The 27,923-nt window shown below is 38.7% G+C and overlaps 1 protein-coding gene across 1 annotated transcript in view; it reads left to right on the top strand.

The window, feature by feature from the left end:
- Nucleotides 1–27,923, top strand: part of LOC131156311 (flowering time control protein FCA-like) — a 74,477-nt gene that overhangs the window by 29,371 nt on the left and 17,183 nt on the right. The window contains exons 6-11 of the mRNA XM_058109896.1: nucleotides 36–133; nucleotides 24,749–24,815; nucleotides 25,203–25,282; nucleotides 25,369–25,433; nucleotides 26,497–26,556; nucleotides 26,643–26,703. Of these exons, the coding sequence (XP_057965879.1) occupies nucleotides 24,785–24,815; nucleotides 25,203–25,282; nucleotides 25,369–25,433; nucleotides 26,497–26,556; nucleotides 26,643–26,703 (297 nt within the window). The 5' untranslated portion in view covers nucleotides 36–133; nucleotides 24,749–24,784. The remainder of the gene's footprint in view (nucleotides 1–35; nucleotides 134–24,748; nucleotides 24,816–25,202; nucleotides 25,283–25,368; nucleotides 25,434–26,496; nucleotides 26,557–26,642; nucleotides 26,704–27,923) is intronic.

The raw sequence follows: 27,923 nt of genomic DNA, 5'->3' as shown, positions 1-27,923 counted from the left end.
TCTCTCTCTCTCTCTCTCTCTCTCTCTCTCTACAGGCACCTCTCTCTCTCTCTCTCTCTCTACAGGCACACTTGAGCACAGATTGTATGTGGGTGGCTTTAACAAGCAAGCTTCAAGAAATGACATTGAGGAAGTATGCTCCATATCCTATGCAAATTTTAGTTTTCTTTAGCCTTACCCAATATTAGTCCCTTTTCCTTCTGTTTTTTAAATTTGTGGCATGTAAAGGGTATCACTTATATGGTGAACATAGATTGATTAAATGCCTGCACATTGTAGAATTTAAGTAAATAAATGGTGCGGCCATGCATGTGGTAGCAAGCACCCTTCAAAGATTGTACACTGAGACACGAGCCTAGCGGCATTGGATTTGTTGAGCTGTAAAACCTGGTTCCTGGTTTTCAAAAGGTCCTTTAGAAAATCACTGTAGGAGATTTCTGTATTTGACAGTGATCCAAGTATAAAAACTCGCCTGTCAATTGAACTGTTGCATAAGGGTACTCTTCTGTGTGGGGACTGATCAAAGTGTTAGCTGTCAACGGAACAGCAAACAGCAAAGCAAAAGATTTCTTTCCTTTCTTCAGCCCACAATTATTTCCTTATTTCTCAATTCATTATTTTGTACATTTAGCATATATTTAGTTTACATGTATAGGGCTTGACAGATTATAGTTTATATGTATAGGGCTAGAATCATGCTAGAACTTATCTACTTTCCATGTATAGCATTCTTGTAAAGTCTATATATAATATACAAAACTCAAGGCTAAGCCATTCGGCCATTCACACGACACTTTGACATGGTATCAGAGCCAGCCGACGGCTAAGTTTTTTTCTCCCCTTCGAATTTTTTTGTCTTCTTGGTTTTGAAGGTGTCTCGCGTTTCTGTGGCTGTTGTGGGTTTTTTTTTTTTCACTTCTGGAATTTTTTTTGTTCTCTGTTCTTTCGCTATTTCTGTGGCCAAGTGGCTGTCAGCACAGCAGGTTTTCTGGTTTGCCATTTATTTTAGTGCAGGCAACAGCTTTCTGTTACTGTTTCTGGTGCTTCTTTGTCTCGGCACAGCAGGTTTCTGTCCTTGTGATTCTCGGCACAGCAGGCAACAACTTTCTGTTGCTGTTTCTGGTGCTTCTCTGTCTCGGCACAGTAGGCAACCACTTTCTGTTGCTGTTTTTGGTGCTTCTCTGTCTCGGCACAGCAGGTTTCTGTCTTTGTGATTCTCGGTACAGCAGGTTTCTTGGTTCAAGATTTATATTTTAGTGCAGGAAGGTTGGTCTTGGTTCTCTCTGTTGCTGTTTCTGGTGCTTCTTTGTCCTTGTGATTCTCGGCACAGCAGGTTTTTTGGTTCAAGATTTAATTTTTAGTGCAGGCTGGTTGTTCTTGGTTTTCTTTGTACCTGCGTTGATTTATTTTTTGGGCTTCTAGATTTTCTGGTGGTCTTTTTCTTTCGGCATAGTTTGTTTTCTTTGGGCTTCTCGATTTTCTCCTTTATTTAGCATGGACTCTGCACCCATGTGTGCCAAGTTTACGGGCAACAATTATTCTACGTGGATTTTTCAATTTGAACTTTTCCTGAAGGGAAAAGATCTTTGGGGTCATATTAATGGCACGGATTGTGCACCCAATCTTGATAAATTCAAGGAGTCAGTAGCTTGTCCTTCATGGGCTGTGCTTGATGCCAAGGATTCAGCAGCTTGTCCTTCATGGGACGTGCTTGATGCTCGGATTATGTCTTGGCTTCTTGGCTCGGTTGAGCCACATATTGTCCCCAACTTGCAAACTTATCACACCGCTCAATCCATGTAGACTTATTTAAAAACAATATATCATCAATATAACGGTGCTCGTAGTTTTCAGCTAGAGCATGCGATTGCCATGTTTCAACATGACACTCGTTCCATCCAAGACTATTATATGGGGTTTCTGACTCTTTGGAACAAATTTTTTGATCTGGTTACTACGGATGTTCCTGTTGCCTCTTTTTCCATTATTCAATGTCTTCACGAGACTAGTCGTCGTGATAAGCTTCTTATGAAACTCCGTCTTGAGCATGAGTCAATTCGCTCATCTATGCTAAATCGCTCTCCTATTCCTTCTCTTGATGTTTGTTTTGGTGAGTTACTTTGTGAAGAACAATGGCTTAGTACTCAAGTTACTCTGGCACAATCTCATGGTAGTTCAGGGTCTGTTCCTGTGGCTTATGCTGCTCAACGACGAGGGCCGCATGCGCATTCTAGCACCTTGTAGTGTTTTTGTTGCAAAGAATTTGGGCATATCGCTACTAATTGTTCCAAAAAATTCTGCTCTTATTGCAAGAAGAAGGGTCACATTATCAAAGACTGTCGTATCCACCCACAGAATCGTGAGGCCAGGCATTACAGACTTCTATTATTGTACCCCCCACAGTGACTTTTGCAGCCCTGGCTCTTCTTCAGGTTACTCCTCTATTCCTGCACCTCCTACAACGAATCATTGCACACTCGAAATGCTGCAACATATGCTAATTTCGGCATTATCAGCAATGAGGCTCCAAGGTAACAATTCTACTAAACTTTGGTATGTGGACTCGAATGCCTCTAATCGCATGAAGAATAATCTGAGCACCCTGTGTCATGTTCGGCCCTACGCTGGACAATCTGCTATTCAGACTGCCAATGGTAGTTCTTTGCCAATAGCTGCTGTCGGAGATGCCTCTTCTAAGTTCATTGATTTGTTTCTTGCTGTTGTTGAATTTTGAATGTGTTTTAATTCGCAAGTGCACGAATCTAGAGTAGACTAGTGGTTACGAGGTCGATTCCACAGAGACTTGACAAAAAATTCAAGAGGACAATTTTTATGGGCTAATTACCTAATGCTAGTCTAAAAATTTTGAAATTTTCCTGAATTTAAAGTAAGCGGTAAATAATGAAAGCAAGTAGAATTAATAACAAACAATATATAAATGTGCTCCCAAATCCGAGAATCCACCTAATTAGTCAATCCCAACAGTTTACCCTTTCAATAATCTAGCGCATAATATCTAGAGGCTAATCTAGTATTATGGAATATATGACATTAAACTTCATTCAAGGTACTAAAAGCATGAATATCTAGGTTTTGTGTTATGAATTGCAATAATTCTTTATTAGACCTCTCAGTACATATAAAGAATAGAACAACCTAATTAGTTCATAATGCTTCTTTGTTAAACTTTTGGTAAACACAAAGAATAAAATAACCTAACTAGTCAAGAAATCAAAGTCATGCCAAGACATTCAATTTAAACAATAACTACATCAATTTTTATTGAATGGTGAAACAATTCAGGATTGAACCAATTTAGCCTTCATTTGGATCTGGGTACAATGAAATTAGCCGCTCATCATGAGGTTAAACATCACATATTTGGGAAGGGAAAACATTGAGAACAGGGGAAAAAAAATGCTGATGCACAGGTCTCTCTGTTCCGTGCGGCCCCCCGCTGCTCCTCTCTTTCTTTCCTAGCTTTGAACCCCTCCTTTTATAAAGCTTTGGTTGTCCTCCCTTCTTATCTCCCCAAAACAAGATCATCCAAATCCCCATATTTTCTTCCGTCGCCTTGATGTGCAATTTGCTCTATCAAGATCTTCCCATCTTCAAAAATCTTCAACACGAAAGTTGTGGGATTTTTTCTTGGCTTTTCGTGGATATCAAGATCGCCCTTTTTGGAGTTTTCAAGCAATAGTTATGCTCTAAATATTGAAGGGTGTTCCAGGAAATTCGGGAGAGGAATTTGAGTTTGAAAAGAACTCTTGATGAAGGGTATTTGAATTTGAAAAGGAAAGTTTTCTCCTTATCCCATGACTCCTTTAATTTATTTATTCCATTGCGATTAGTTTGATGAGCACTATCCAACGAGCCCAATATTGAATATTTTTGCAGCAACTTTTTCAAACCCAATTAGTTAGTTTAAGTTCCAAAATACTTGAAATATAAGATAAACCAAAAGTAACTAAAAAATATAATAAATATGCATTAATAGACCATAAAGCTCATCCTAGCAAACTTTAGCGGGCCTAAATATACATATTTAGGCGCACATCACACCCCCTAACTTACATTTTGCTAGTCCCCGAGCAAAACAAAATAAAAAAAAAATAAAAAATAAATCTCAACTACTTCCACTTCTGCGGGAAACACGATTTGGATTTACCATATGCAATTAGGCTTTAAACCCCTAGGTGGCCCTAGTGGATGTTATAGTCTTGTGAGGGCTTCTAGGGCGATAACCACAAACACCTACCATGATGAACAACCAATAAAGTGCAAGTCAAGTTCCTATCACATATCTAATCACACACATTATAGTGGCTAGAAAAGATCAAAAGAACGTGCTCAAAATAATGAATAAGATACAATGAAAGTTAACCAAGTGTAGCCCAAACATGCATACCACAACAACCCTACAATTGTGCAGAATATAAATAACCTTCAGTCATTCAAATATAAGTCCATAATATGCGTTAACATCATTATATGAAAGCTAGCATAAGAATAAAGTAGCAAGGCAAAGTGTATGATTGACCGCTTATAACTAAGATACCTCTCAAATCAGTTACAACCATCATCTCGGCTCAGCCTCACAGACATACACTCAAAATCACTCATGAGATTTTGTTCATTTTACCTCCATATGTGAGGAAGAATGTGAACAAACATCTCGCATATAAAAACAAAAGACAAAATTAAGCATGGAGTGAAGCTAGTCTCAAGAGAAAGAATCCAACCATATTAAAGGTGTCGGGTATTTCATCTTAGTGCCTTCTCATCTACTCGCCACATCCTACTAAGGCTCATCTAAATCAAGTAAGTCAAAGGTCCAAAAATGAAATGCCTCTAATGGAAATAAATGCTAAGAGTCTTCAACACACATAATGACATAACTAGAGTGGTGCTTTACATGACAAATTTGGCCATTCAATGAGCAAGATTTTTTATATATATATATATTGTTTTTTTCAAACAATGCTGATCTCTTTTTTTTCCTCAATATATATATATATATATATATATATTTTATTATAATTTTCCCGTAGCCATACAAGATAAAATAGCACCAACTCTTAGCCATAAAAAAAAATTTACATAGTCATCCTTGGCATTCTTTCTAGTACCACTTTGACTTATTGTCATCTCTAGACGCACCCTAGTGATTATATTTTGAATAGGCTACAAGACCTAGGTTTATATTTACCCACTAGATGTCACCTTTAGTTTAGCAAAAAGGCATACATGAGACTAGACTATATGGTACGCTGAAATGAAGATTGAGTTTCATCAACTCGGAGTTTATATATAAAACTCTCCAAAAAACAAGTAAAGGCTCAAAAACAATCTCACAAGGTTCATCATCGTCTCCACAATGCTTCTCAGTGACTAAAGAAAATATCTAAGCTATAATTGGTAATTTAAATAAATGTACATTGCCTTGTGATAAGGTTTAATGCTAGTGTTCATACAGCAGTATTAAAACTCATAGAACTCATATTCAAAAAACATCAAAGGCTCAAAATATTAACTGTAAGGCTATTCAAGTAATACATGCAGAAATAACACCAAGATTCCTATCATTGCAACTTAAAAGGATGCTAGCATGTAATCAAGTTATAAAATCCTCTGAGCAACATATGTGAAAAAGGCAACTAGACTCTGAAAGAACAATGAGTACAATAAAATATCCATCATATCATCAACTATTCTAATATGGTTTCAATTTTTACACCTATGATGAGAAAGCTTCCAATAATAAAAGAACTTATGGTTTGTCTTGAAATTCATTCTCTTCATTTGGAAACCAAACCAAAGAGGCTTTTATTAAAAGAAAAACTATGTGTTGATTTGTTAGTGTGCATGCAATAAATAGGTCAAAAGCGAAAATTTAGGTGAGCAAAAATTTAGGTTCAAACCTCACCCCCCAACTTAAAACAATCCTCAATAATGCTAAAGCATATCGAAACAATTATAATAAAGAAGGGAACGAGCACACTTGATATCCATGAATGAACATATTTCTAAAGAAAAAAAAAAAAAATCCCATAGCAAACTCCCCCCAGCTTGCTTTGAAACTTGTAGATCAAAAACACACTACCAAACACAAGTGTAATATTGAAGAAAAGAATAAAAAAAAAAAAAAATGAAACATAGTAAAATATAAAAAATTAAACAAAAGGAAGACTAACTAGATAAAAACTAAAAAAGTCAACCCTCACCTTCTCCCAGGCCACGAACAGTTTCAGATGGGGATGCCACCTATCTAGACTAAGGGTACAATAGTTATTCTGTTGCTGTCCTTAGCTATGGGGCTGCCATACACGAGAGTGTCACACAAAGTGTGAAGTTTTTCTTGACAATTGCTTGGGTTTGTAAACCAGAACACACTAACCAGAATTCGATGGGTCCATCAATCACCTCTACATTCATGGACTTTGGTACTACATACATAGTCTACAACTTTTGAGAAGGTAAAAAAAAAAAAAAAAAAACACTTGGAGAACCTAATTGATATACAAAATCCCCACTACTTGACACTCAATCCGAGTAGATCAGTTTGGTGAGAAGTAGGAGGTCAACCTCCTTCATCTCTAGCTCCAAGAATGGTTTCAATCTGGGGCCATTTACTTTAAATACTGAACCATCATTAGGATTCTCAATCTCTACTGCACCATGGGGGAAAATATGTTTCACTACATAAGGGCCACCATCTAGACCTAAGCTTGCCTTGAAAGAGATGAAGCCTAGTATTATAGAGAACACGCTTACCTATGGTAAAAGTTTTTCTAAGAATCAAAAGGTCATGCACTTGTTTCATTCTTGCTTTGTAAATTTTAGTATAATCATAGGCATCATTTCTAATCTCCTCCAACTCATTGAGTTGGAGCTTCCTAAGGCCACCTGTAGGTGTGAGCTCAAAATTAAAGTTCTTGATGGCCCAATATGCTCTATGCTCAAGCTTTACCGATAGGTGGCAAGCTTTACCATAAACAAGTGTATATGGTGACATACCGATAGGGGTCTTAAAAGCGTTCCTATAAGCCCACAATGCATCATTTAGTCTTAGAAACCAATCCTTTCTATTTGGATGTACTATTTTTTCCAAGATTCATTTAATCTCTCGATTAGATATATCTACTAGACCACTCGTTTGAGGATGGTAAGGTGTAGTTACTTTGTGTATAACCCCATATTTTTTCATTAGTTGCTCGAAAACCTTATTACAAAAGTGTTTCCCACCATCACTAATGATGGTGCGAGGGATGCCAAAACGTGAGAAAAATATGTTCTTTCACAAAGTTGTTAACAACTTTGTGATCATTTGATCTACATGGAATGGCTTCCACCCACTTGGAAACATAATCAACCGCAACAAGGATAGAGGTGTAATTATAGGAAGTAAGGAATGGACCCATAAAGTCGATGCCCCAAACATCAAATATTTCAACAATAAGGAAGGGATGTAAGGGCATTATAGCTAATCTAGAAAGACTCCCTAACCTCTGACATGTAGAGCAAGCAAGACAATTTGTATGAGAATCTCTAAAGAGTGAAGGTCAATACAAACTGGCCTAGAGAACCTTGAGAGCAGTCTTTCTGGAACTAAAGTGCTCCCAACAAACATGATCATGTCAAAATGAGAGAACACTTTTATGCTCTTCCTTTGGGATGCACCTCCTAATCAACTAATCAGGACAATATTTGAACAAATAGGGGTCATCCCAATAGAAATACTTTACCTGGGAAAGGAATTTGGACCTCTCTTGTTTCGACTAGTGCTGGGACATTTTTGTTCGTCACAAGTTCACAATATCAGCATGTCACGGAAACTGGGAGTCAATGAGCATGAGTTGCTCATCGGGAAATGACTCAGAGATAGGCAATGTTGATCCTGTATACTCAGTGATCATTCTAGACAAGTGGTCGGCTACTACATTTTCATCATCTTTTTTATCCCGAATATCTATATCAAACTCTTGCAACAAGAGAATCCATCAAATCAATCGGGGTTTAGCTTATTTCTTAGATAGAAGGTACTTCAATGCAGCATGATCAGAATATATAATGATTTTAGATCTTAGGAGATAGGATGTAAACTTGTCTAGTGTGAAAATAATAGCTACCAACTCTTTCTCTGTGATCAAATAGTTGAGTTGGGCTTCATTCAAAGTTTTGCTCACATAATAGATCACACGAGGTAATTTTTCTATACGTTGTCCTAAAACAGTTCCAATCGCATAATCAGACGCATCGCACATGATCTCGAAGGGTAGCAATCAATTAGGTGGTTGGATGATAGGGGCGGAGGTCAACTCGGGTTTTCAATGTATTAAAAGCATGGAGACATTCATCATTAAACACAAATGGAGTGTCCTTGGCAAGCAAGTTGCACAAGGGACAAGAAATTTTACTAAAATTTTTGATGAATCTCCTATAAAAACCGACATGGCCAAGAAAATACCTAATCTCCTTCACTATCCGTGGTGGCGGAAAATCTGAATAATGTCTATCTTGGCTTTGTCAACCTCAATCCCCTTTTGGGATATCATATGTCCTAGCACAATGCCACTTTTTACCATGAAATGACATTTCTCCTAGTTTAGTACTAGGTTATTCTTGTTGCATCTTACCAATACCTGAGTGAGGTGGTGGAAGCATTTATCAAATATGGAACCATAGACGGAGATGTCATCCATAAACACCTCTAAGAACCTCTCAACCATGTCAGAAAATACGCTCACCATGGCCCTCTGGAAAGTAGCAGGGGTGTTGCACAATCCAAAGGGCATGTAGTGATGGCGAAGGTCCTAAAAGGGCAGGTGAAGGTGGTCTTCTCATGATCCTCTGGTGCTATGGGAATTTGGTTGTAACCGGAATACCCATCAAGAAAGCAATAGTAAGCATGTTTGGCCAAGCTCTCTAGCATCTAATCAATGAATGGCAATTGGAAGTGGTCCGTCCTTGTCATTGCATTGAGTTTCCTGTAGTCAATACAAACTCGCCAACCTGTGCGGGTACGCGTTGGTACAAGCTCATCATGATCGTTCCTTCTGGACTACAGTGATGCCACTTTTTTTGGGTACAACTTGCACTGGGCTGACCCATCGACTATTAGAGATGGGATAAATGACACCAACATCTAATAGTTTGAGTATCTCTGCTCACACTACCTCTTGCATGGCACGGTTAAGTCTCTGTTGTGGCTCACGAGATGGGTGAGCATCAAGCTCCAAGTAAATCCTATGCATCACAACAGAAGGACTAAAGCCTCGAATTTCCGCGATGGACCACCCTATAGCTTCTATATGTTCTTGAAGTACTTTGATCACATTAGTGGCCTGTAAATCAGTCAAGTCTAAAGCTATAATTACTGGAAGTATGTCATTAGGACCCAAATAAGTATATCTAAGATTTTCAGGAAGTGCCTTGAGTTCTAACTTAGGTGGTTCCATGATAGAAGGACGAGGTGGGGATGGTGAAAGTGTCAATGGGAGAGCTTTAGGTTGCCATTTTTCAACATTCATTAAGGGAGCGGACTCTAGGATAGAGTTCATTTTCTCAAAAGAATGATCAATGTCAAGATCAGCCCCCATGTGGGCTAGGCATACTTCAAGTGGGTCATGCTCATAGGTTTCAGAAAGGTAGTCTTGAATCAATGTATCTATGAGTTGGACCTATCCCATATCATCCAAATCTTGGACTTCACTCTTAATATTGAAAATATTTATGTCCATAGTCGTGGTACCAAATGAAAATTTCAACATCTCATTTTGACAGTTTATTAAGGCATTAGCTGTTGCCAAGAAAGGGCGCCCTAAAATAATCGGAAGAGACCCACTAGGAGAAGGGTCAGGATGAGTGTCTAGGACTACAAAGTCCACAGGATAATAGAATGATTCAACCTTGACCAAAACATCCTCCACAACCCCTCTAGGAGGTTTTGTAGAACGATAAGCAAACTGAAGGGTCATGCGTGTGGGTCGCAACTCACCTAATCCCAATTGCAAGTAAATTGAATAGGGCATTAAGTTTACACTTGCGCCCAAGTCTGCCACGGCCCGTTCTATGAACTGGTCCCCAATCATGATAGAAATGGTGGGACAACTGGGGTCTTTGTACTTGGGAGGGGTTTTGAGCTGCACAATGGAACTAGCTTGTTCTGCTAGGAAGGCCTTCTTTTGTACACTCAAACACTGCTTGACTGTACAAAGGTCCTTCAGGAACTTGGCATAAGAAGGTATTTGCTATATGGCATCGAGAAAGGAAGATTGATTCGCATAGATTTAAAGACTTGTCTTATCTCATCATAGTTGTTCTTCTTAGCTGAGTTTAATCTCTGAGGAAAAGGAGCCCCAGGAGTGAAATCTCTAATAGGTGGAGTCTCAACCTGAAGGGGCTGTGTAGAAGGTGGACTATCACTATGAGGTGCATCCTCCTTGGAAGTATCATCAGGGAGCTGTACATGGTTGTCAACTCGCTTCCCGCTCCTAAGGGTAATAATGGATTTGACATTACCTTGCTCCTGGATGGAAGAAGGAGATGCCTCAATCATGTGCTGCCCTTTAGGGTTGGGAACGGGTTGACTAGGAAATTTACCCAACTCCCTCTCACGAACTTGCGTGGCCAATTGTCCAACTTGATGCTCAAGTTGTGTAATGGAATGAGAATGTAGTTGGACGGATGCCTTCACCTCTTGCATAGCTTGCTTATTCTCATTTATAGCTTGAGAGGTGGTTTGCATGAATTGCTGTGTGGTTAGTTGGAACTTCTTTAATGCCTCCTCCCAAGGAGCTTTCACAGGAATAGGCGGGGGAGGAGGAATATGTTGTGTAGGTGGAAATTGAGATGTAGGCGTTTCAGGATGCCCACCGACATTGATCTGAGACTGCACGGGAGGTCTCCAAGAGAAATTTGGGTGGTTTCTCAACCCAGGATGATAAGTGTTCCCCATAAAATTTCCATGAGTGTTTCCACCTTGCCCACGAAAGTTGTGCACAGCATTGGCCTGTGCATCGTATGCCTGGTAAGCATAGGGGCAGCAATAAGAACAAACGAAACAAACATCCTGAGTAGAAGAAGGAGCCACACCTTGCCTCGCAGAATTGGATTCCATGGACTTGCTAATAGACAAAGCCGCAACCTTTCGGTCTAGGGTATCAAGCTTCACTCGCATGTCCACGTCCTTCGAGACATGGTAGATACCATCTTTTTTAGGGGTGGCAGAACGAGCATAACTAGAGAAATCCCACTATTGAGAATTCTCGGCCACGGACTCTAAGAAGTCATAAGCATCAGTGTCACTCAACTGAAGAAAACACCCTTTGTTCATGGATTCAATGAGACTCCTTTTTGCTTGCGTGAGTCCATTGTATAAATATTAAACTAATCGCCAGACTTCAAAACCATGATAAGGACATATGATAAGGAGATTTTTAAAGCGGTCCCAACTCTCATAAAACAGTTCATTCTCCTCGTGGGAGAAATCAACAATTTCCCTACGAAGAGCATTTGTCCTAGCCATGGGTAAAAAAATATTTAGGAATTTAGAAACCATGATTTCCCAAGAGGTTATGGACTGAGTAGGAATAGAGTTTAGCCAAGCCTTGGCCTTTTCCTTGAGTGAAAAGGGAAAGAGCCTAAGCCTAACCGATTCATCATTAAAGTTTTGAAATTTGAACATCGAGCATATGTCTAGGAATTCCCTCACATGCAAGTAAGGGTCTTCCCGCTCGAGCCCATAGAAAGTTGGTAAAAGAGTGATGATTTGGGGCTTTAGTTCAAAGTGGGTTGCTGTATTGTTGGGCAACACAATGGAGGATGACAGATTGGTGATGGGAGAAAAAAAATCCTTAAAGGGCTTCGGTTCTTCATCGTGGCCAGCCATAGTGAATATGATGGGTTCACTATAGCGAAGGGGACTAGAATCTCTACTAGAGATTTTAAGAGGAGAAAAAGAGTTCCTAATGATGGGAGAAGGATAATTCCTACGAGGCGACTCTTTAGAACAAAGACGCTTTGTATGATCTTTAAAACTATGCAACCAATTGGGCATAAACTCAAGAAAGCAATAGGAAAACTAAGGAAACTAAACAAGACTCAACCTAGAAAAGATAAAATCTTTTTTGGTTTTTAAATTTTATGGAAAGCGATTTAAAGAGGCTAGTCAAAGGTAAGAGACTCCTAAGAAATTGTTAGATCTTGAATTATCTTGAACAAATCACCGGCAACGGTGCCAAAAACTTCTTGTTGAATTTTGAATGTGTTTTAACTTGCAAGTGCACGAATTTAGAGTAGACTAGTGGTTACGAGGTCGATCCCACTGAGACTTGACAGAAAATTCAAGAGGACAATTTTTATGGGCCAATTACCTAATGCTAGTCTAAGAATTTTGAATTTTTCTTGAATTTAAAGTAAGAGGTAAATAATGAAAGCAAGCATAATTAATAAAAAAAAAATATATAAATGTGCACCCAAATCCTAGAATCCACCTAATTAGTCAATCCCAATAGTTTATTCATTCAATAATCTGACACATAATACCTAGAGGCTAATCTAGTATTATGGAATATATGACATTAAAGTTCATTCAAGATAGTAAAAGCATGAATATCTAGGCATGATGTTATGAATTGCAATAATTCTTATTAGACCTCTGTAAATATAAAGAATAGAACAACCTAATTAGTTCATAATGATTTTTTGTTAAACTTTTGATAAACACAGAGAATAAAATAACCTAACTAGGCAAGAAATCAAAGTCATGCCAAGACATTCAATTTAAACAATAACTACATCAATTTTTATTGAATGGAGAAACAGTTTAGGATTGAACCAATTTAGGCTTCATCCGAATCCAAGTACAATGAAATTAGCTGCTCATCATGAGGTTAAACATGACATATTTGGTTAGGGAAAACATTGAGAAAAGGGAAAAAAACGCTGATGTGCAGCTCTCTCTGTTTCATGCAGTGCTCTGTGCGGCCCCCTGCTGCTCCTCTCTTTCTTTCCTAGCTTCGAATCCCCTCCTTTTATAAAGCTCTGGTTGTTCTCCCTTCTTATCTCCCCAAAACAAGATCATCCAAATCCCCTCGTTTTCTACTGACACCTTGATGTGCGATTTGCAGCATTTGCTCTATTGAGATCTTCCCATCTTCGAAAATCTTCAACATGAAAGTTGTGGGATTTTTTCTTAGCTTTTCGTAGATACCAAGATCGACCTTTTTGGAGTTTTCTAGCAAAAATTATGCTCCAAATACTGAAGGGTGTTTCAGGAAATTCGGGAGAGGAATTTGAGTTTGAAAAGAACTCTTGATGAAGGGAATTTGAATTTGAAAAGGAAAGTTTCCTCCTTATCCCATGACTCCTTTAATTTATTTATTCCGTTGCGATAAGCTCGACGAGCACTATCCAACGAGCCTAATATTGAATATTTTTGCAACCACTTTTCACACCCAATTATTTAGTTTAAGCTCCAAAATTCCTGAAATATAAGATATACCAAAAGTAACTCAAAAATATAATAAATATGCATTAATAAACCATAAAGCTCATCCTAGCAAACTAAGTTAGCGGGCCTAAATATACATATTTAGGTGCACATCATGTACTCCTCAGCTTTCCACGAATCTTATTTCTATTGGTCAATTAGTTGATAATAATTGTGCTGTTAATTTTCTGGTAATGGTTGTGTTGTGCAGGACTAGGTAACGGGATAGCCGATCACAAAGGGACCTAAAGTGGGGCGCTTGTTTCCACTACTTTTGCCTATTCCAGCACGTTCTTTAGTTTCTTCTATTAAGTCTTTTGCTTGTAATAATATTTCAAATCTTAGTATGGTGTGGCATTGTTGTTTAGGCCATCCCAATGCTCAGATCTTATCTCATGTATTGAACTCTGGTTACTTGGTAAAAAAGAACGTTCTTCTTTATCTCGAGTGTGCCTCTTCCAAACTTGGTAAAAGCAAAACTCTTCCCTTCCCTTTGCATGCTTGTAGAGCTTCTCAGTGCTTTGATCTTATCCATTGTGATGTTTGAGAACCTTCCCTAGTTAGTTCACATGAAAAATTTAAATACTATGTGACTTTCATTGATGATCATAGCAGTTTTACTTGGGTCTACTTTCTTCGCTCTAAATCTGAGGTTTTTCGTACTTTCACTTAGTTTTTAGCATATGTTGACAAACAATTTTTTGCTTTTATTAAGACATTGTGCACAAATTTCGGTGGTGAATATGTGTCTACTGAGTTCAGGCATTTTTGGCTTCTAAAAGTATTATTCATCAATGTTCATGTCCTGCTACTCCCCAACAGAATGGAGTAGCCAAACGGAAAAATCATCATCTCCTAGATGTGGTATGTATTCTCTTGCTGATATCCTCTGCTCCATCCTTGTTCTGGGTTGAGACTCTGAAAACTGCTAATTACTTGATTAATCGTTTACCTTCTCAAGTCCTACTCATGGAGTCTCCCTATTTCCGCTTATTTGCTAAGCCACCTCGTTACAATAATGTCCGTTCCTTTGGTTGTGTCTGTTTTGTTCATTTACCTCCTCATCAACAACAACAACAACAAAACCAAGTCTTAGTCCCATTAGGTGGGGTCGGTTATATGAATCCTTTTCCGCCAATTTATGCGATCGTGGACCATTTCTTTTGATAGATTCAAGAATATTAAATCCTTACTCACTATCTTCTCCTAAGTTATTTTAGGTCTACCCCTACCCCTTTTATTGCCCCCCACAGTAACTAAGTCACTCTTCCTCACAGGTGCACTATGTGACCTACGTTGCAAGTGTCCATACCATCTGAGTCGTCCCTCCCTTATCTTATCTTCTATAGGAGCTGCACCTAACTTACCACGAATATGTTCATTCTTTAATTTATCTTTCAATGTTATACCACTCATCCATCTAAGCATTCTTATCTCGGCAACTTTTACTTTTTGGATATTATGTTTTTTCGTAGCCCAACATTCCGATCCATATAGCGTTGTTGGTCTTATAGCTATACTATAAAACTTCCCTTTCAATTTTAAGGGTATTCTACGATCACAAAGCACACTTAAAGCACTTCTCCATTTTATCCAACCTGCTTTAACTCTATGCATTACATCATCTTCAATTTCTCCTTTAGCATGCATAATAGATCCAAGGTATCGAAATCTACAAGTGCTATTTATTTCTTCAACATTAAGTTTAACTTTGTCTCCAATATTCCTCCTATCATTACTAAAATTACATTTCATATATTCTCTTTTATTTCTACTTATCCTAAAGCCTCTAGATTCCAAAGCTTCTCTCCATAATTCTAACTTAGCCTATACTCCGTCCCTAGTTTCATCAATTAATATAATATCACCTGCAAACAACATACACCATGAAACCTCTTTTTGAATACTCTCAGTCAATTGGTCCATGACTAAAGCAAAAAGATAAGGACTCAAAGCAAATCCTTGATGCACACCTTTGGTGATTGGAAATTCTCTAGTTTCTCTATCTGTAGTCCTTACACTAGTCATTACTCCATCGTAAATATCCTTAGTGACATCGGTATACCTAACTACATGCATCATTTTTTTTTCTAAAACCCACCATAGAACTTCCTTAAGTATCCTATCATATGCTTTCTCAAGGTCAATAAAAATCATATGCAAGTCTCTCTTCTTTTCCCCAAACTTTTCTATTAATCTTCTTAAAAGATAAATAGCTTCTGTGGTAGATCTCCCAGGCATAAAACCAAATTGATTTTTTGAGACATTCGTTTCTAACCTTAATCTTTGTTCAACTATCCTTTCTCATAGTTTCATCGTATGACTCATAAGTTTAATTTCACGATAGTTATTAAAAATTTGAATATCTCATTCATTTTTGTATATAGGTATTAAAGTGCTTTTCCTCCATCCATCTGACATTTTCTTAGTTTTTACAATTGTATTAAATAAATTAGTTAACATATAATTCCGTTATCACCTAAGCATTTCCAAACTTCAATTGGGATGTTATCTGGTCCCATAGCTTTCCCATTTTTCATCTTTTTTAGTGCAACCTTAACTTCGTTAACTCTAATTTTGCGAATAAATCTCTAATTTTTAGTCTTTTCCTTATTTGACAATTCTAAGTTTAAGCCTTCTATTTGGTTTTCATTAAACAACTTACTAAAGTAACTTCGCCATCTTTCTTTAATGTCTTCGTCCTTAACCAAGACAATATCATCCTCACCTTTTATACATTTTATATTTCCTAAGTCCTTACTCTTCCTTTCTTTAACTTTAGCAAGTTTAAATATATCTCTTTCCCCTTCTTTTGTACCTAATTTATCATACAAACTATTAAATGATCTATATTTAGCTTCACTAACGGTCTTTTTTGCATCTTTTCTTGCCTCCTTATATTTTTCACAGTTATCTCTGTTTCTACATTTTTGCCACGTTTTATACCAAATTCTTTTTGTCTTTATGATTTCTTGTACATCTTTATCCCACCACCAACTCTTTGCTATTCGAGAATCTTCCCTTTAATTCACCTAAAATATCTTTGGCTATCTTTTTAATAGAGCTAGCTAATCTATTCCAAAGAGTATTTGTATCTATCCCATTCTCTATGGTCCAATCTCCATCTTTAATCATTTTATCTTTAAATTTTATTATATTTTCTCCTTTTAGGTTCCACCATCTAGTTCTCTTACACTGGTTTTTTTTATCATTCTTTTTCCATTTTTTAATACATATATCTAACACTAAGACTCTATGTTGTGTGGTTAGACTTTCAGCTGAAATAACTTTACAATCCCTGCATGATAAGCGATCTGCCCTCCTAGTTAAAAAAAATCTATTTGACTTCTATTTTATCTACTTTTAAAGGTTATTAAGTGTTCTTCTCTCTTCTTAAAGCAAGTATTCATTATACTAAAATCATATGACATAGCGAAGTCTAAGATCATCTCCTCAGACTCATTTTTCTCTCCATATCCATATCCTCTATGTATCCTCTTATAATTTTTATTATCTCTTCCAATGTGTCCATTCAGATCTCCTCCTATAAATATTTTCTTAGTCCCTGGTATGCCTTGTATAATACTATCCATATCTTCCCAAAATTATCTCTTAAGATTTTTTGCTAAGCCGACTTGAGGAGCATAAGCACTAATGATATTTATTCTCTCTTGTCCTAATACCATCTTGATTTTTATAATTCTATCCCCTACTCTAGTTACATCCACAAAGCTATCTTTTAAGTTTTTGTCTATAATAATGCCTACTCCATTCTTATGTTTTTCTTTTCCAGTGTAGCAAAGTTTAAATCCTGATTTATCAATTTCTCTAGCTTTTCCCCCCACCCACCTCGTTTTTTGAAGGCAAATTATACTAATTCTTCTTCTTATCATTGTATCCACAATTTCTATGCTTTTACCTGTAAGCGTCCCTATATTCCAAGTTGCTAATCTAATCCTAGTTTTTTGAACTAATGTCTTTACTTGCCCACGTCTAGAATGATGCAGGAACCCTCGCATATTTGACACTGTACCCGGGCGCCGACACGGTGCGTTGCTTCGTGGCGACGACCTAGCCCACTGTCACGGTCCGCCTTTTTCACACTGTTGTGAAGGGCCGTGCGGCGCTAGCTAAAGCACTCTTGCTTAACTAGCCAGCCTATTGTTTACCAACATTCATCCACGAAGCACTTTCATTAACATTCAATCAGATAGCAGCGGAAATAATAATCAATTCATGAAAGCTGTGGCAACCAAGCAGTAAATATTGAAGCAAACGTAATTCATTAACAAATCCTCCGTTGACATGTTGTACTTAGCGAGGGAGGCAAGTAGGCTAAGCACGTTGACAATTGCTAGTGAGTTTTACAATGACTGATGAACACTCACCCTCCCCTAAAGAGCTTTCTAGGCCATTCTCACTCTGGCACTAGGAAACATCAAAGTGACCGAGGAGTCATACTGCCTTATTTGGCTTACAATGAAATAAATACTAGAAAATAACCCTATACTAGTATTTACATGATGGAAACCCATCCCAAACACACGAGATAAGCGGTCATAGGCAAGCATAATGCCCTGTACAAGCTTAGCCCGTGACATTCTCCCCCACTTATGCGGTCGACGGCCTCGTAGACTTTTGGCGATAGGTACACTTCAACTTTGTCCACGAATGGCTTCAAATCTTCCATAGAAATCCAGCTGATTTCTTTGTCATCAAGGCACTTCCACTTCACTAGGAACTTCTGCCGCTTCTTCCTTGAGGATATGAACTTTCTGTCTGCAAGGATCTTTTCAACATCATGTCTGTCAGGTTGCACTGTCTTCAACTCTGCGCTGTTTGACTGACTTCTGCTTAGGTTGTTGGTGTTGGCGTTGAATGGCTTGAGGCATCTGACATGAAACTGCGGTCTTCTCCTCTTATCTGCCCACTTCTTCATCGGCTTAGAAGCTTTCTCCAGATAGGCTTGGGCAAATTCTGCATTCAGTCTCCATTCTCTGGTGAAGATGCACACCTTGGGACTCTTTTGTTTGTACGGCTCGCTCACTGTGTGAGGTAACAGTGGCAGCTGGCCTGTAACAAGCTCAAAAGGGCTCTTGTTGGTTGTTGAGCGCCTTTGGGCGTTGCCACAGAACGGAGCCACATCAAGTAGTTGCACGCCATTCTTCTGGTTGACATTGACCAAATGGCACAAGTACTCATCTAGCAGCTCTCTGAATCTCTTCATCTGTTCGTCTGTCTGTCGATGATAACTTGAAGAGATGTCAAGGTGTGACCTGAATATCCTGAAAAACTTTGTCAAGAAGTTGTCAGTGAACATTAAATCTTGGTCACAAATAATAACTTGGGGAACACCCCAATGTTTCACAACAGTCACAAGGAACAATTGTGTCGTCCCCTCTGCCGAACAATACTTTGGTGCGGCCATGAAAGTACCATACTTCTTCCGCTCCCCCTTGTCTTGTTGGCAAGTGAGACAAGTTTTGGTATAATCAACCACATCATCCCGCGTGTGCGGCCAATAATACCTCCCCAGTAGTCCTGACATTGGAGTCATTCTCCGCGAATACCCCTTAACGAACTTCCTGCAAAGTTTAGTAAGGCCAAGAAAGGAACGCAACTCCTTCACTGTTGTGGGGATCTTCCGTTCTTGAATCATCCTTACCTTCTCCATACCCCTCCGGATACGACCTTGTTCAACGACTTGACCAAGGAATTTGTTGCTCCGCCAAGCGAAAGAGAAATTCTCCTTCTTCACATTCAGGCTGTTTCCTTTCAGCCTGTCGAACACCTTCCGTAGATGCTCTTCATGTTTCCTCTGAAGCGACACCGATGCTCCCAACGGTGTTTTGGAAGGGCGAACACATCCCACTTCCACTTCATCAAGTTGCTTCCCCAACTCTACTATCTCTCTAGGCGCAATCCAACATGGCCCTTTAGCAGGTGGTTTCACTCCTGATAACAACTCGATCTCTTGCTCCACAGTCCGTCGTGAAGGCAAATTTTGAGGCAGCTTATCCGGCAACACTTCCTTATCCTCATCCAACACCGCTTGGATGGTCGTAGGCTCCAGCTCTTGGCCTACTTCTTTGTCTACCACCACTGTGGCTAGACGTGTCTGCTCACCCTTACCCAATCCTTCATTGAGTTGAATGGCTGAAAGGGACTTCCCTTCGTCTCCTTTCGTTGCAACGACTTGCACCATGCACGAGTGATCTCCCATCAGACACAGGGAACCAGCCGAAGGCATCAGCACTGCCCTCGTCCCCATTAGGAACTCCATTCCTAGAATGACTGGATAGTCATCCAATGGCACCACTGTGAAATTCGCATGACCTTCCCACTGTCCAAGCTTTATAACCACTTGTTTGGCTACTCCCAGAGTAGGCTAGGCTACAGAGTTAACTGCTTTCACGCGTCCTGTATCCTTCTCTAAGGATAAGTTGAGTCTCCCTGCTTCCAACTGCGAAACAAAATTATGAGTAGCTCCCGTATCCACCATAGCGCGAGTACTCTTCCCATTTATCCTCAAGTCCACAAACATTAACCCTTTTGCTTGTGTAACTTTTGGTGTTTTTGCCTATTTTTCCAATGCGTTCACCAACCGCACTGAACCCACCCTTGGGGCATCATCCTCTTCCCCATCGTCTTCCACTGCCTGTTCTACAATGGAAGCCTGTAAGGCATTAAGTGATGCTTTGTGAGGGCACTCAAAAACTCTATGAGGACCTCGACACAAGAAACACTCAATTTTACTCTTCCCCTTTCCATTGGGTGTGTTGAACCTTTGAGACGACGAAGCTTCCTGTGAGGTTGATGATTTAGAGTCGGTTCCCCCACTCTTGGGTTTGCCATTCTTGAAAGACTTTCCACCGTTTCCCTCTCCGCCAAACCGTTTGGACGAAGCAGTCTCATCACCAACGTAGTCTGTCAAGCGCTCTGCAGCCGCTTGTGCAGTTGACAAGTCTTGAACCCTTTGCCTATGAAGTTCAGTTCTTGCCCACGGTTTCATCCCCTCAAGAAAATAGAACAACTTGTCCTTCTCCGACATATCCCGAATATCCAACATTAAAGCAGAAACTTGTTTCACATATTCACTGATTGACCCCGTATGCTTGAGATCTCTTAGTTTTCTCCTTGCATTATAGTCAACGTTCTCAGGAAAGAATTGGGCCTTGAGCTCTCTCCTCAAGTCTGCCCAACTATCAATCACACAGTTTCCATTTTCAATTTCTCGGTACTTGGTACGCCACCACAGTTTGGCATCACCAACCAAGTACATGGTGGCAGTATCCACCTTTGCCTGTTCTGAGGCCATCCTCACAACGCGAAAGTACTGCTCCACATCAAACAAGAAGTTCTCTAACTCCTTGGCATCTCGGGCACCCCCATACGTCCTGGGTTCTGGCACCTTGGTCTTACTAACTCCCGGAGTGTTGGAGTTCCCCATAGCAAGAACCATCACATTCATCTTTGCATCCAGATCAGCCATCCGGGCCTGCAAAGCTTCCACTGTGTGGCGAAAGTCCTCTGACAAGTCGCCTATCAAACCTGCTTGATGTTTTTGTGATCCCCTCACTTCATCAACAAGTTCTCTCATCTGGGCCACCTCCGCGGCCATAGTGTTGGTTGTTTCCTCAACCTGTGCTTCCAGCACGCTGATCCTCTCAGCATTGTTTGGTGCCATGGTCACTTACCAAAGCTTCCCAAATCCAACAACGAAGGCAATCGAATTCACGTAGCAACTCAACCTTGGGCTCTCACCAAGTGTCACCGACTTGGGCTCTGATACCAAATGTCACGGTCCGCCTTTTTCACACCGTTGTGAAGGGCCGTGCGGCGCTAGCTAAAGCACTCTTGCTTAACTAGCCAGCCTATTGTTTACCAACATTCATCCACGAAGCACTTTCATTAACATTCAATCAGATAGCAGCGGAAATAATAATCAATTCATGAAAGCCGTGGCAACCAAGCAGTAAATATTGAAGCAAACGTAATTCATTAACAAATCCTCCGTTGACATGTTGTACTTAGCGAGGGAGGCAAGTAGGCTAAGCACGTTGACAATTGCTAGTGAGTTTTACAATGACTGATGAACACTCACCCTCCCCTAAAGAGCTTTCTAGGCCATTCTCATTCTGGCACTAGGAAACATCAAAGTGACCGAGGAGTCATACTGCCTTATTTGGCTTACAATGAAATAAATACTAGAAAATAACCCTACACTAGTATTTACATGATGGAAACCCATCCCAAACACACGAGATAAGCGGTCATAGGCAAGCATAATGCCCTGAACAAGCTTAGCCCGTGACACCCACCCTTGCACACTTTTTGCTACACTTAGGTGGTTCAATTGTGCAACGCGTCGCTCGTAGGGGACACCCCAGCAAATATTTGGTAAAGATTCATATCATAGTGATCTGACAAATTTTATGCTGGCTGTCAGCTGCCTAACGCAACCCTCCTCCTTTACCCGGGCTTGGGACCAACTGTGTGTGAAAAAATTAGGACATTAAGTGCATCCCAGGTGGAGTTTTCATTTACCTCCTCATGAGCGACATAAATTATATTCTCAATCTTTTCAATGTGCATTCTTGGGATATAATGTGTGTCAAAAGGGATTTGTTTGCTATGATCCTACATTACATCGTACATGCATTTTAGGAATGTTATTTTCTTTGAAAATCAACATTTCTTTCATGTGTCCTCTGTACTCTCCTCTTCTACTATGATTCTCCCCTCCTTTGAGGAGCACTTCTCGGATCCTAATCAAGTCAGTTCTCGTTTTAAACCAGGTATTGTGTATGCGTGACGCTCCTGCCCACAATCTCTTTCGGTAGTTCATCCGAAATCTAATCCTACCACGCTCTAGATTCAGCTAGTTGCAGAACCTCCAGAGCCTTTGGTACGTCGCTCTTCTTGAGTGTATGTACCTTCGGATAGGTATGAGTTTCCCTCTTCAAGTTCTGGCAATTCTGTTTCAGCTCTTACTGCTGCATTGTTCAATTTAGATATTCCCATATCCTACTTACACGCTGCCAAGCATGATTGTTGGCGACAAGCTATGTAGGAAGAAATTGCCACTTTAGAGGCCAATCACACCTAGGACATTGAGCCTTGTCCTCCCACCATTGTTCCTTTGGGTCGTAAATGGGTTTACTCAGTCAAGGTCCGATCTGATGGAAGTCTAGATCATTACAAAGCTTGTCTTGTTGCACTTGGGAATAATCAGGAATATGGTGTCAATTATGAAGAGACCTTTGTTCGTGTGGCTAAGATGACTACTGTTCTTATGATTCTGGTTATTGATGCTTCTAGTGATTGGCCACTACATCAAATGGATGTCAAGAATGCTTTTCTTCACGGGGATCTTAAAGAGTGTATTTATATGAAGCCAACTCGGGGCTTGTTTCCCTCTCCGACTTCACATGTGTGTAAGCTTTGGTGCTCTCTTTATGGTCTCAAACAAGCTCCGAGGGCCTGGTTTGATAAATTCTGCACCACTTTATTACAATTTTCATTCAAGTAGAGCAAGTATGACACTTCATTGTTTCTTTGGAAATCAGACATGGGTATTGTTCTTTTGGTTTATGTTGATGATATTGTGATTATTGGTTCCGATTCTGCTTTACTTGCTCAGCTCAAGACTCATCTCTCAGAGTCCTTTCATATGAAAGATCTTGGGTCTCTCACATATTTTCTTGGTCTTTAGGTGAATCGTAGTCCCTTTGGTATTTCACTCAATCAACATAAGTATGCTAGTGACTTGGTGGCCACAACTGGCCTTTAGAAGGGTACTTTTGTTGATACTCCCATGGAATTAAATGTCAAGCTTTGCAAAGAGGAGGGTGACTTACTTGCCGATCCCAATTTATACCGGAAGTTGGTGGGTAGTCTTGTCTATCTTACCATTACTAGACCAAACATTTCTTTTGCTGAACAGCAAGTCGGCCAGTTTCCTCAGACTCCTCGTCATCTTCATTTGGTTGCTTTCGATAGGATCATACGCTATGTTTAGGGCACTTTTTCCTGTGGTTTATTCTTCCCTATAAGCAATTCTACTCGCCTTGCTGCTTATAGCGATGCTGATTGGGTTGGTTGTGCGGATACACGTTGCTCCATCACTGGTTGGTGTGTGTTCTTAGGTGATGCATTGATCTCTTGGAAGAGTAAGAAGCAAGACAGAGTTTCCAAGTCATTGATGGAATCTGAATACCGGGCGATGTCTCTTGCTTGTTCTAAAATTATTTGGCTTTGAGGTTTGCTTGCTGAGCTAGATTTTTTTGAGACCGATCCTACACCTCTACATGCCGATAATACGAGTGCTATCCAGATCACAGCCAATCCTGTCTATCATGAGCGCACAAAGAATATTGAAGGCAATTGTCACTCCATCCATGAAGCATTTGAAGCTCGTGTTATCACTCTTCCACATATTTCGACTGAATTACAAATTGCGGATATCTTCACCAAGGCTCTCACTCGTCATCGGCATTGCTTCCTAAGTAGCAAATTGATGCTTGTTGATCAGCTCGCATCAATTTGAGGGGGGCTGTCAACGGAACAGCAAACAGCAAAGCAAAATATTTCTTTCCTTGCTTCAGCCCACAATTATTTCCTTACTTCTCAATTCATTATTTTGTACAGTTAGCATATATTCAGTTTACATGTATAGGACTTGACAGATTATAGTTTACATGTATAGGGCTAGAATCGTGCTAGAACTTATTTACTTTCTATGTATAGCATTCTTGTAAAGTCTATATATAATATACAGAACTTAAGGCCAAACCATTCGGCCATTTACACAATACTTTGACATTAGCTGCCATAGTTTATGAACTAGGATGGAAAGTCTGAGCACTCTAATCATAGAGTGCTTTTCATTTAGTGTCATGGTATAAGATCAATTGCTTAGGAGAAGCAAAAAAAAAAAAAAAAAAAAGAAAAAAAGAAAAAGAGGTTATTATATCACTGGAATGTGCATGTTACATGTGTGGTTCAAAAGCAACAGCACTGTGCAGAACCAAGGTATCTTATTTGGATGTTTATGTATATATTTTCAAAATTCTAGGGCCCTATTTTTATTTATTTATTTTTAAATTTTAAATTTCAAAATTCACATTGACTTTATGTGGATGCAAATTATCATATTCTCTCTCCAATATCAACTTCAGTTACTTTGTCTCTCATATTCTTTTAAGCTTAATTATGTTGATGAGTTATAAGATGATTTTTTTGTTTCAATTTCAGATATTTTCTCCCTATGGCTTTGTTGAAGATGTCTACATGGTGCGAGATGAAAGGAAACAAAATCGTGGTGTGTCATTTGTTCTTTTAGTTTAATTTTCATTCATACTTGCATAAAATGGATGGATGGGTTTGAAGTTAACTTCACCATAGTGTGGAGCTCTCATCTCAACATGTCTAGGTTGCTAGTTGACTTCATTTTAGAAGAGGTGGTTACATGTTACATAGTCTGTTGTGTTATTTACCTGTGTTGGCACATAATAGATGTGTTCCTATTTCCAAGACCTGTCTCCCATTTTTTGATGCATTGCTGGTACTCTGGTTGAATTGGCTGTTCTGTTTGCTTAGGTACAGCTGCAACTATTCTTTGTAAAAATTTGTTTAAAGATTTTATCATACCATGTGTTTGTATGTATTTTTTTCTTTTTTCCAAACATTTGCTTTTGTTGTTTTGAAGGATATGGATTTATAAAATTTTCCCATAGACATATGGCCTTGGCAGCAATCAGAGCATTACATGGAGCCCACACAATGAGAGTAAAGCTTTTCTATTATTGTTATCTATTACTCCTTTCCTTTCATTATTGAAGAGTTTTCAATTATTCTTGCCCTTGTGGTTTTAGGGTTGTGATCGGCCATTAATTGTTCGTTTTGCGGATCCTAAGAAGCCCAGGAATGCGGAATCAAGGTTTTGTCTTCCTTAATGCTGGTCTTTTTTCAGGGGGAAAAATCATCATAGTTACATATCTATGCTACCAATTATTGGAGAATTAGGAGTATAGTAAGTGAGCAATTTTGCTGGGTTATTGGGAACCCACCAGCAAGGGGTCGTTACAAAAATGGAAACGAAAATCGAAAACTAGTAACATAAACTAAAAACTAGAAACCAGCAACTTGTTTCATTAGTATTTATAAAATTAAAGCAAATTAAAAATTTAATTAAAAATTTCTCATTTTTGTATTTAAATAAAATAATATTGTAAAAATATAATTAAAATAATACACATTAAAAAAATACTATAATAAAAGTAAAATTATTATAATTATTTTACTTAATTGCTATACTTTCAAAACTTACTTTACAATACAAATTTTACTAGACATGTCAATTGAAAATTAGTAAAAATATTTTGCAATTGGCTTTATTATTATTTTTTGAATTTATGTATATTTTTATTTTAATTATATTTAAATTTATATGATCATTTTATTTTAATTTTTATTTAAAAGTACATACAATGAATGATTTAATCCAAAAAAAACTATTTCTAGATATTAAAATTTCTAGCAACAGGTTACCAAGATTGAACAATAAAATTTGGTTTTAAGTTTTTTCACAAACAATTGTATACCAACAACAAAAACTAGAAAACTAGCAACATAAACAAATGCGTTTTTGTAATATATTTCTTCACTGTCAGAAATCAAAATAGAAAATAGAAAACAGCAACGATACCAAACAGATCTTTGTTCTAGTATATGAATTCCCTATTGTTTGAGCTACTACTACAATATATTTGTTGTATACTATCCATGAAAGACTACAAGAAAGATGATTATTGAATTGGTTTGCTTGATCCTTGACGAGCAACATGATCCTTTAGGTGGAAGTTTCCCTTTCCCTTGCATGTATGGGGTCATCTTTGGTCACAGTTATGTAGTTAGAACTTTCTTTATAAATTAATTTTATTTTGGATTAATATTAACCTTTTTGTTATGACTTCAAAACTCTCTCTCTCTCTCTCTAAAAGGGATACTTCTTCATTTGGCCGGTCGAATCTTGGTCCCCATCCTCAAGAATTATTTGTTAGGTGCAGTTTGCAACTTTATCCTTCTCTTCCACTTCTCCGTTTCAAGTGTACTTGAGTTTCTTGTTCCTGGGTATTATGTGTTGCAGGTCAGCGCCTGATTTTAGTGACTTATCGGATAGAAATGTGCTGCCTAATATTTTTCATCCAGTAAGTTCATCTTTGCCAAGCTTCATGATTTCAGTTGGCACGTTAAGGCGGGCTAAGTTCATCATCTTTGCCAAGTATTGTGATTTAAATGGGCATGTTATGGTAGATTCTCTTTTCTTTTCTTTTCTCTCTCTTTTTTTTTAGGGGTTCATAGCCTGTGAGCAGTTGATCACATGATTTGATTCTCATTTGGGTCCCACTATGGAAATAGATTATCAAATACATAGAATTCACTACCAAAAAAAATCGTCACAGTTGAATCACAGATTTGTTGTAGTAAATAAATTCTTTGATTGGATCCTACTTGCAAATTGCATAACAATTGACTCGTGGAGAATATAGTGGTGGGTCTTGATGCACCTTCTGTTGTTTTCTTTGTCCTGATATATGCATATTGGTATCAGTTCACGCACAGAATACTGGGCACTTTGGTTAAAAATTTTCTGGTCTTGATTTATGAAAATTTTGATTTGAGGAAATAATCGAAACTAATTGTTATGGAAATTATGAAATTTTCAACTGGAAAATTGGGAAATGTTGATAGGATGGTTATGCAAAATCAAAACAAGTGTATGGATGACAAGTATAGAGTGGGTGAATCAATCTCTTGTGGCTATAAATCTTGCATCTCTCTCCCTCTCTCTCTCTCTCTCTCTCTCTCTCTCTCTCTCTGTTCTTTTGACGATTGCTTATAGAATGATTCTGGAACATAATGATGGGGAAGTCTGCGAAAACACTTTAAGATCGGAGGCTAGTCCTTTGATCTGGGACTGGAGAAGGTTAGTTGCGCAATTTGTATTCTCATTGGAGTGAAATCCTCAAGTTAATCATCAATGGGCTTTCATCACTGGCTGCTCGTTGGTTTGCTCAGTGCCTTTTGTTTGTTTGTGCCTTTGGAGAACTCTATTGTTGTAAGAGTTTTGGAATAGCTGCTATTGCATAGTGCTTTGATCACAAGTGGCAAGAGCTTGGAGATGTGGTGGAGTTTTAGAAGAAAGGATCATTCCATCTTTGTTCCTGGTGGGTTGGAGGGTTTCTTATAGAGAGATTTTATGGTGGTGTCAAAGTTGATTGCTGATTTGAAAACAGGGTTTGTGAGCAGATGTTTGGTGTTTTGTTAGAGGAGAATAAGAGATCTTGATGGAATGTAGTGGTAAAAGGTGAGCTCAGCTTCCAGTTATGAAGAAAAGTGGATTTTTGTGCTTATTGCGGCAGTGCTG

Source organism: Malania oleifera, chromosome 5 (assembly GCF_029873635.1).
Source record: "Malania oleifera isolate guangnan ecotype guangnan chromosome 5, ASM2987363v1, whole genome shotgun sequence".
Classification (NCBI taxonomy): domain Eukaryota; kingdom Viridiplantae; phylum Streptophyta; class Magnoliopsida; order Santalales; family Ximeniaceae; genus Malania; species Malania oleifera.
This window is presented reverse-complemented; position numbering and strand designations above follow the sequence as displayed.